We start from the raw sequence: 10,909 nt of genomic DNA, 5'->3' as shown, positions 1-10,909 counted from the left end.
GGGTACTTGCAAAAAGGGTTCGCCTTCCCCAAAACTTTCACAACTGATATTTCATACAAAAATGTGCATGGATTAAAAATAGTTCAGTCATCAAATTATGGAGAAGAAACAATGTCGTGACATAGGAGACCAGCAAGAAAATACGACTATCAAATTGCTATCAGACAAAAAGAGTCAGTAGCCTGAAAATTATTTATCAGAACTATTTTGCAAGTGGCAGATATATATTTGCGTAAAATTAGGATTCGTTCGTACTTTGCTATACTAAAAGAAGCAGGATAAATTTGTAACAAATGCTGTAGGATGATGTACCCTGCTGCACCTACTAGATACTTTACTGTTTGACGACATAGTGTGCAAGTATTTATAACAGCTGAAGTCTGAAGAGTGGTTTGAAAAGAACAGATAATTCTGCTGAATGTCAATAAGTTAGTTTTAAGAAAAAGAAGAAAACATCACTTTCGCCAGCTGTTTCATTTCATTCATTTCACAGCTGATCAAATTAACTGGTTGGCTTGAGGAAAGCTTGAGAAATGGTAACAATTGTTTTACTTCCCAGTCCCCTAAAGGAAGCCAGAGCTCAGAGCTGGGCATTACACTGATTCTGTGTCACCAGCTGCCTCCTGCAGTAGATTTAACCATGTTTGAAGAAACAGTAAAAAAAAAAAATGTAGAGCTAGGTTTGTCTCCAATGCAGGCCTAGCTTATGAGACGGCGTCCAACTCGCTGGCTGGTAAGCCTGGCAGCCTGGCATGTCAGTGATGTATCTCTCCCGTTCTGTCTCCCTTAGGGAAAATGGTGAACGTAGGCGACAAAGTTCTCTTTGCTCTGGCCATCTGGACGATGACTACAGAGGCCTTTCCCAAGGGCACTGAGAGGACAAAATGCCACCTCGCAAAATACAAGTCCCTGCCACCTCGGGAACTGGAGGCCTTCAAGAAAGCCAAGGACAAATTTGTAAGTGTGAAGAACACACACTGGGCAATAACAGCACTGTGAGCCCTAGGCTGTCATCGAAACAGCGGCCCGCTCTGCATGTCCCTTTGCACTCAGGGAAGAAGCTGAAAACTAACTACCAAGAAGGATTTCGTTTTACTTTTCTGCCAGCTCGAGCACCCTGCTGGCCAGCACCAGGCTCTAGCACAGCGCCTGCTGAACCCAGGTTCTCTCCTCGCTGGAGGAGAACGACAAAGCACAGTTTAAACTTGTTCATGCATATCACTGTCATATCCCTTGTGGATACCAGCCCTAGAGGTACAAGGGACACATTTGATGTCAGCATCTCGTCTCCCTGCATCACCACTGGGATTGCGTGGAGAGAACTGAGGGAAGAACTAGTACAGGTTTGTTCCTGCTCCTACATAAATATGGGTCTCTGTTCTTCCTTCTGCCTCCAGGAGGACATGATGCTGTCGTCAGACCGAAAATGCAGCACCAGGATTTTCCACCGGAACTGGGAAGTCAAAGAGCTGTCAGTATGAAAAATCTCAGCCAAGGGGCACAAGAAGGTCACATGCTAGCACAGGGGTTCTCAAACTGAGGTTTGGGACCCCTCAGGGGGTTGCAAGGTTATTACATGGGAGGTGGGGTCGCGAGCTGTCAGCCTCCATCCCAAACCCTGATTTGCCAGCATTTATAATGGTGTTAAATATATTTTAAAGGGTTTTTAATTCATAAGGGGGGGTCGCACTCAGAGGCTTGCTATGTGAAAGGGGTCACCAGTAGAAATGTTTGAGAACCACTATTCTAGCAGATGGTTCCTTCCTAACATGTGTCCCTTTCTCACTGAATCTGATCTCACTTACCCTTGTGCTAATCTGACACAAGGCCCTTTGACCATTGACTTTGTAGTCACTGATTTAGTCAGGAGCATGTCAGATCTGACAGTGGCTCTTTCTCAGTGTAAATAAGAGTCACCCCTCACCTTCAGTTCAGGTGCCTTCTCACTGGCTATAAACTGGTGTCAAGAAAGACGTGTGGAGATGAAGCTCTTTCCAGTCAGGAGTGATTTTAATATTTCATTTATTGACAAATCAAGAAAGCCCTGAGTGGCTTTGGAAAATCTCCTGTTTCAACCTAGTCTGCCTGCCCCTACGCATGGGAATTTCTAGTCCTGTATCTGCACAGCTGTGCCTCTTTCTCCCACAGACAGTCTCTTACCTACAAGTTTCTCTCCCCAGGTGCACGATAGAGTCATCCTGATAGAGAACGAGCTGGACTTTACCATTAACGTGCTGGAGAACGTTGAGGACCCCAGTCTGTCCAAGCTGCTCTCAAGGCCGCTAGAAATCCTGACACAGATCAGAGGGGACCTGAGGGACTGTGTGAGTATTAAGTGCCAGATTTCTCTTTCAGTGCCGGCAAATCTTGGAATGCTCCAATCCACATAAGAAGTCTTCCTGGAGACATGCAAGATACCAGGTGGACAATGGGGTCGGCCTGTAAAGACTGAGTCATGCAGGGGCATGTGACTTGCCCAGGTGACTCCAAAACTCCATCTTGGAGCTGGACTTTGCATAGGAGGGGGGTCCCCACCCACAAGAGTCTATTTAAACCCGTGGGAGACCTTTCCATTTGGTCTTCAGCTGGCTAAAGAAGGAGCCTCTCCACCCCCCCAGGATACTTGAAGGAGACTGAAACAAAGGAGAGTAACTACAGGGGGTGTGAGTGATTGCTGGACCCAGGCTAAAAGGAGATTAGCCTGTAAAAGGGAGCACTCTGGAACTGGTGAGGAAATTATCTGTATTCAGTTTGATTAGGCATAGATTTGCACATTTTATTTTATTTTGTTTGGTGACTTACTTTGTTCTGTCTGTTACTACTTTGAACCACTTAAATCCTACTGTCTGTATTTAATAAAATCACTTTTTATTTAGTAATTTACTCAGAGTATGTATTAATGCCTGGGGGAGCAAACAACTGTGCATATCTCTCTATCAGTGTTATAGAGGGCGAACAATTTATGAGTTTGCCCTGCATAAGCTTTATGCAGGGTAAAACGGATTTATCTGGGTTTAGACCCCATTGGGAGTTGAGCATCTGAGTGCTAAAGACAAGCACACTTCTGTGAGCTGGTTTCAGGTAAACCTGCAGCTTTGGGACAAGTGATTCAGACCCTGGATCTGTGTTAGAGCCAGACAGGAGTGGCTGGCTCAGCAAGACAGGGTGCTGGAGTCCTGAGCTGGCAGGGAAAACAGGAGCAGGGGTAGTCTTTGCACATCGGGTGGCAGCTCCCAAGGGGGTTTCTGTGATCCAACCCGTCACAAACATGCTACTCTTCAATGCCCCAGAAAATATCCACTTTGACAAACCTTTACAATTGACAGGCTGGAAATAATATTTTTCAAGATTTCACATTGCTACCAAGGTCCACAAAGAAACTGGAGATATGCAGGTATATTCTTTCATTTATGCCGTGGAGACGCAGGCAGAGCATATCTCTAAATCCTTTGATTTTTACTCAAGACATTCACAAACATGACTATGCAAGCGTTCTGGCTATGTTTCATGCGTTCTTTATACCACAGAGATAAGTGGTTTATGGCCACAGTTCAGGCTCGTTGCTGGTGATTTCACTCAGAGTCTGTGAGTTGTCTTCCTGTTGGCCACCTGTCAGAGCCTCTGTTGCAAGCTACCTGCTAACAAACCCCTCTTGACACACGGCCCTTATTTATGTCAGTGCCTCTGAAAACACACAGCCCATCCGCAGTGGTAAAGAACAGTCCTTCTCTAGACCAGTGCCCGGGGTCTGGAGTACCTTGGAAGGCTGCTACCTCTGTGCCTCCACCCTCCATTCTCTGCTGTTTCCCCCGGGCTGCATTGTACTATTGCTGCAGCTTCTACTAACCTCCTGCCAGCCCCGGCCTGCTCCCCTGCCACACTCCCATTCAGCCTGACCCAGCTCTCAGGCTGCTGGTTCTCAGTCTCCCTGGCCCAGATCTCAGACAGGCCCTGATCTCAGACTACCCCTTGGACTAGTCCCAAAAGTGCTTCCCAGGTTCTCCTTCCCCCAGGCCGTTGCTTCCCAGGTAAATCACAAACATGGATAGTTAACCTGGATGTTATCGAGACTGCAAGGGAAGGCTCACTTCTGGGAACAGTCCCTTTCTGCCCAGTTGTGAGACCACTGAAACCACTCTCCTCCTCCCCTTCGCTGATCAGTGATGACTCGCAGAGTCACTCCTGAGGACGGGGGAAAAAATGAATGAAAAGGCTGCTCAGTGGATCGTTACAATAACACCGCAAACCCGGAAGCTGGGCAATGCTAAGATTAGAAACAGAACTCGCCTACTCTAGGCAAACCTTGCATCATTTGGTCATGATGTCCTTCACCTGGGAATCCCTGGTGAGGGCAGAGGGTTAGGAGCTAGATGCACCTTTGATGATGATGATGAAAGATGATGTACTTTCATTTTCCAGTTTCCATTGATCAAACAGCAGCATTAACGTGTGGGGTTTTCTCCTTTGACTAAAGGAAAACAAGATTCCATTTTATTTTTTCCTAAAGAGTATAAAAGCAAGAGCAATGGCAAAGCGAGGCTACATTCACAGACCAGAGGGAGGCCAAGCAACCCTGAGGAAGAAGAAGAAGAGACTAAAGCGATTTCCCAGCAAACATGCTCCAAGGTACGTGCCTCTAAGTCTGGGGCTTCTGTCTAGCACATGGGCTTACTAGACGGATCTGCTGTGGTCTACTCTAAAGAGTAAGGATCAAACACTATCCATTCCTCTAAGTACCTTACCAGTTTATTTTTTATTATTAGTGCTGGGGCTGTAAATTAAGAGGCTGGATCTGAAAACATTTGTGAATAGAAGAGTTGAGTTTGCTCAGCTGTGATCTTTGGGGCAACCCACCAATGTATATATTTCATTGTAGCCCTCATCTTCCTGCACCCCTCCTTTCCCTGCTTTGTCAGACTGTCAAAAATACAGTTTATAATCCTTGTAACCTGGAAATGGAGTGATGCGTGGAATTCCCCTTTCTGATTCAATAGGAAAAATGATGGGTTGCAAACTGGTCCTGGTCCTGACCCTATGGACAGTGTCTACAGAGGCCTTTCCCAAAGGTGCTCAGATGAAGAAGTGCCACCTCTCAAAATACAAGTCCCTGCCACCCCGGGAACTGGAGACCTTCAAGAATGTTAAGGACAGATTTGTAAGTGCAAAGAAGACACATAAGTAGGGTAATAATGGCAATGTGAGTGCTAGGCTGTAGTTTCAACAGCAGCCTTCTCGGCATATTACTATGGGCAGATGAAATAAGATGGAAGGCATATGCTTAGGTAAGGTTGGGGTGTAGGGTTGCAGATACAATAGAAAGAAGTCTCTCTGTTTGGATCTTCTTTGTTGGTGATCCCCCACCCAGTCTTAATTATGAAAGGGCAAAGCACAGAATGTTCAGCTCCGGCAAGTATTCAGATATTTGGGGAATGGGGATCATAGATGTGGAGAGAGGCAGAGTCATGTTCAGGGCAGGAAAGTTGGAACTGATCTAGGGCAGAATCACAGATTAGACAATAGCAGGGAAAGAATGGGATTCTTACTGTTAGAAAAGAGCGAGGAGAGAAAGAAGGAACAATCTGTCTAAGTGGGTGTTCCTAATCCGAGTCAGTCTAAGGACGTTAGGGCCTGGCCAGCTCAGATTTCTTATAGAGTCAACTGTCCTTAATCTTAAATCTCAAAAAGTTCTGAAAGGGGTTCAAACTCTGTCCTGAGTTACCATCAAACCTAGAGAATGAGACCCAGTTTTTAACTATCTGCGGTCTTTCCCTTCCAAAGAAAACTGAGTCTAGTCCCTTAAACAGACAATCTGAGGACCCCAAATTCATGTCATGCCATCAAGCAGCATTAGAGAGAGCCAGTCACTTCTTTTTAGTCGTGCAAACATTCCATGTTAACTAACGCTGAAGCTGAGGAAGTGCACCACTCAGATTAGTGGTCAAGTTATCCTCCGTGTCAAGAGTTAAAGGATGCCGGTTCTCAGTTAAACTCCTGCACAAATGCAGTTCACAACCTGAAACCAGCCAAGCAATATGACAAGAGCGTGTTATTGACGCCTATCCCGTCTTTGGCACCTACTTGGAAAGAGCCAAGACTCTAGGAGAGCAGCATTGTTAGGGGATCAAAGTGTTGAGTCAAATTCTGCAAGGATTTTGCAGCTTTGCATGGCTGAATGGGGTTATATGATGTAACTGAGGGCAGAATTTGGCACTTTCTCCCCTGCTTTGCCTCCACTACACATTTCCCCATGTTCTCATTTTGTGCCTCCAGGAGGACATCATGCTGTTGTCAGACCGAAAATGCAACACCAAGATTTTCCACCGGAACTGGGAAGTCAAAGAGCTGTCGGTAAGCAAGACCTCTGCCAAGAGAGACGAAGTTACAAAATAGCACTTGCTTCTTTCCAAAGTTGCAGTACTGTCTCTTTCCAAGCTGGATTCTGATTTCAGGTGATCCTTTTGTAGAGTAACTTGAACAGGGAATTTATTCCCAAATGACACAGGAGTCATCTGAGGTTGGAATCTGGCCCTTTTTCTATTTCTGTATTTTGTACATCCTTAGGGCTGGGAAACCAGACAAACGTTGAGACTGTGAATCAGTTTAACAAATAATTGAGCCAGGAAACAATTTACATCTCAATATCTCTACCTTGTTCCGTGTTAATACAATGCATGATACTAACTTTATCCTCAGTGTTCAACAAACCAAAGGCTTTGTCACCGCCAACATATCCACACCTGTCTTTATCATCTATTTCCAGACTGAACTTGGTTAACCTCCCTCACATAGGCAGCTCCAGGTCGTGTGGCAGGAAATCCTCAGTTTCTGTATTTTGGTTTCCCATTAGAGAATATTTTAGTACTCTAAAATCATATCCACATCTATGTACAGCCACTTTGAAGATCCAGAAACCGTTCACCAAATCACCAGCAAAAAAAAAAATACTTGCACTGGCCAAATATATCTTCAGATTTTTGTAACATAATAAAGGTTTGAGACTGATCTGAAGCACAACATGTTGTTGGATTCCAAGGAAGGAAGGTGTAAGCAACAGAGTCCAAAGGTTCAAGACTAGCAGGCTCTGTGTACAGAGTGGATTCACACCTCCCCTGCGTCTTAGGTGTCTTCCCATTGGCCATGGCTTTGGAAAGTCTCCCTAAGCAGGACACGCCTACCTACTGCTAACGCAGACATTCCTTATCTCCATGTCTGCGACTCCCCTGGACACACTGTTTTACCTGCACATTTTCTCTCTAGGTGCACGACAGAATGATCCTGGTGAAGGAGAAGCTGCACCTCGTTATTGACGTGCTTGAGAACTTTGAGGATCCCAGACTGTCCGAGCTGCTTGTGAGGCCATTAGAAATCCTGAGGCACATCAGAGAGGACTTGAAGATCTGCGTGAGTATTGGATTGCAAATGTCTCTCGCCACAGTGGGACTGGGAGTTGTCTATTGAACTCCCAACAGCACTAATTTCTTAAGTGAATCCAGGATCTAGTCATTCTTGTGCCAGTAATTGTGGACTTTGCACCTCCCTTTATAACAATGAAAGTGTCCAGATTACGTAGCTGCTGTATGCCCTGCTCCTATACATAACTTGATTAACTAATTAGGGACAGATGATGCCTGACTGCTCTGCTACTGTGCAAGTAGGTACGTCCCCTCCTTCAGCTCCTGGGCTGTAGTTTGGTATCACTGCAGATACTGTGCTCTCTGTAGCACAGCTACTGTTGTTTCCATGTGCCCCCCAGAACATCGCAGTGGAGGTGGGGAGGAGCCGGGAGGAGACAGACCCATGGGTGGCTGCATACACTGGGGGAGTATGCTGCACTCCTGCTCAGCTCCAGGGCATGTTCGGTTTCTATTCAGTGGAGTTTCTCCCAGAGCTCTTCTGGGCAGCACAAGGCATACCTCCCCCTACACAGGGTCATTCCCACAGGGCTCAGTAAAGCCCATAGTTAATGCTTCAAACACTTCTGAAGTGAAAAGTACCATACAAATGCTTGGTATTGTATTATTAATAGAACCTGGCAGGTTAACATGGAATCCACACATCTAAAGAACGAGATAAACTCAATGAAACCAATTTGTGCCTTGGGCTTGTACCGAGAGGTAGGAGGCTCAGCCATTGTTCCTGAAATCTCTACTCATGTGCCAGTCTGCTTCATGTATTGATTTTCTTTTCAGACCAGCCATCAGCCTAACGCCCATCGACGCTCCGGGAGGCTGACTAGCTGGCTCCACAAATTCCATGCAGCCAAGAAGATGGTGAGTACATTTGGCAAACACACAAGACAAACTTTCATCACATGTTAGTGGGAACAAATCTGTACAGGTTCATCAGCTCCATTCCCTTCCCATGGGGCCAGTGCAGGATGGTGTCCTGTATATTGTCCAGGAGCTTCTGCAGTCCAGGTGTCCTGAGACTGAATTAGTTCAGAAAGCTGGTAAATTTCTCATATCAGGAAGGGTCATTATATCTGCTGCAGACTGTAGCGGACCAGGCATCCAGAAAACAGCCTTTACCTTGTGGCCTAGCTTGGGTCCTTCCATAGGATGCAAATAGCAGAGTTTCAGATAAACATGTGGCATCTGATCCTCCATTGTTTTGTACCTTGTACCTTGTGGAATCATTTATATTTTTACAAAAACTTTGAAGAGGTGTAGATGCTGGGCTGGGCAATGGGAAAAGAGGCCCAGAGATAATTCATTCGTACAGATCTGCCAATGCCCAGGCCTTCTTCGGAATCCAATAGAGCCAAAGATAATACCCTTCAAATTTACTATTACCCCAGATCACTGTGCCTTTTGCTTCATTCAGACTCACTGGTTCATGTAACAGACCACAGCACACATTGTTATATACTAAGAATTACAGGACATTAGACCACCTTGTAAATGAGTATTTCCTTAGAGTAGGCCTGGGCTACACTAGTGGGGGGGTTCAAACTAAGATACGCAACTTCAGCTATGCTATTCGCTATTCGCGTAGCTGAAGTTGAAGTATCTTAGTTCGACTTACCTGGCCGTCCTCACGGTGGTGAGTCGACTGCCACAGCTCCCCCGTCGACGCCGCTTACTCCTCCTACCGAGGTGGAGTACGGGCGTCGATTTGCGGATCGATCTATCGCATCCAGACGAGATGCGATAAATTGATCCCCATTACATCGAACTCTACCTGCCGATCTGGCGGGTAGTATAGACGTACCCTTAGAGTGTTTGTAAGGTCTTGTCTACACACGGACATCCAGGAAAATTAATCTGAATTAACTAAGGGCTGGTCCCCACTTAGTCCGGACTTCGGACTAAGGTACGCAAATTCAGCTACGTTAATAACGTAGCTGAATTCGAAGTACCTTAGTCCGGACTTACCGGGGTCCAGACGCGGCCGGAAGTCTCCCCCCGTCGACGCTGCGTACTCCTCTGGGAGAGCTGGAGTACCGGCGCCGATTGTGGGCACTTCCGGGATCGATCCGGGATCGATTTATCGCGTCTTAACCAGACGCGATAAATCGATCACAGAACATCGATTGCGTGCCTCCGGACCAGCCGCTAAGTGAAGACTAGGTGTGAGTTCGAAGTGGATTAGTTAAACTGCTTTAAAGCCCTGTATTGATGCTGTTATTCACAGTTAAAGTGATCTCTGGAAGTGAAGTAAAGTAACCAAATTAGACCACTTTAATTTTGAATGAGGGTGTTCACACAGGAATTTAATGCCATTTAACTAACCCACTTCAAATTCACACAGTTAGTTCAGATTAGCTTTCTTTGAAGTTCCTGTGTAGACACTGCTCTGTTCACCCTTTTTCTGCATGCTCTGTGCTCCCTATCTATTTACACCTCCCCCCTCCATCAGGCCTGTGTGCAGTAGCTTTCACTGGCCCACTGCTAGCCAGCCATTCTCTGTTACAAACGTGTTCACTTCCTCTCTCCTGTCCCAGGAAACTCCAGGATGCTTGGAAGCATCTGTGATCCTCAATCTCTTCCGACTGCTGAACAATGACTTGAAGTGCGCAGCCTACATGGAGTCCTGCACCTAAACGCCAGATCTTTACACTGTCTCACCTCATGCATCTAATCAGACACTGGAGAGCCCAGCGAATGGGAACCCTGAATCCTTCCTACAGGACGCTGTATTTTAACCAGGCGTGATGCTCTTTCCATCTTGGCATTTTTCCATGGATCCCACCACCCATGATCTCTGAACAAAAGATTCACATACAACTGCAGCAAGGGAGGTCTAGGTTGGACATTAGGAAAAAGTTCCTAACTGTCAGGGTGGTTAAACACTGGAATAAATTGCCTAGGGAGGTTGTGGAATCTCCATCTCTGGAGATATTTAAGAGTAGGTTAGATAAATGTCTATCAGGGATGGTCTAGACGGTATTTGGTCCTGCCATGCGGGCAGGGGACTGGACTCGATGACCTCTCGAGGTCCCTTCCAGTCCTAGAATCTATGAATCTATGAAACTGATCTTCAGGAACAGATCTCGCCGACTCCAATTGCCAGTAGCTGATTGGTTCTAGGCCAATTCCTTAACTGCAGCTAAAGTGTAGGGCCTGCTCCCCCTGAAATCAATGGGAGATTGGCCACTGATTGCAGCGGGATTAAAATTTAGCCCTAGAGGATATTATTATTATTTATTGTAGTAGTTTATTGCTACACACAAATATTTGCCAATAGTATGTTAAGTGTGCCGTTATTTATTTTAATTTAAAGAACTAGTTTTTTCACACTATTTCTTTGATTTACAGACTAGTGAGTATTTCATTATTGTCTTAGAAAGATGCTGGAAAATGCAATAATTTTGATGCATGGAAGGTGTTGCTGTATTAGACAGATTCCGAGAATCTATTTTTGTTTCACTGGCTGACATAATGTTAAGGCATCTGATGCGATCCTTATT

The 10,909-nt window shown here is 45.6% G+C and overlaps 2 protein-coding genes across 2 annotated transcripts; both read left to right on the top strand.

Annotated features, from left to right (window-relative positions):
- Positions 1-795: 795 nt before the first annotated feature.
- Positions 796-3,533, top strand: LOC135974251 (interferon lambda-3-like). Its single transcript, XM_065561275.1, has 4 exons — positions 796-957; positions 1,398-1,475; positions 2,181-2,324; positions 3,528-3,533. Exons 1-4 carry the CDS (start codon positions 796-798, stop codon positions 3,531-3,533), a joined length of 390 nt encoding a protein of 129 aa, XP_065417347.1.
- Positions 3,534-4,999: 1,466 nt separating this feature from the next.
- Positions 5,000-10,614, top strand: LOC135974275 (interferon lambda-3-like). Its single transcript, XM_065561290.1, has 5 exons — positions 5,000-5,155; positions 6,271-6,348; positions 7,258-7,401; positions 8,190-8,270; positions 9,944-10,614. The coding sequence occupies exons 1-5, from the start codon at positions 5,000-5,002 to the stop codon at positions 10,040-10,042; spliced, it is 558 nt and encodes a 185-aa protein (XP_065417362.1). The 3' UTR covers positions 10,043-10,614.
- Positions 10,615-10,909: the final 295 nt, after the last annotated feature.

The sequence above is a fragment of the Chrysemys picta genome, chromosome 11 (assembly GCF_011386835.1).
Source record: "Chrysemys picta bellii isolate R12L10 chromosome 11, ASM1138683v2, whole genome shotgun sequence".
Classification (NCBI taxonomy): Eukaryota; Metazoa; Chordata; order Testudines; family Emydidae; genus Chrysemys; species Chrysemys picta.
The sequence above is the reverse complement of the archived record's forward strand: the minus strand, read 5'-3'. Positions and strand labels throughout refer to the sequence as shown.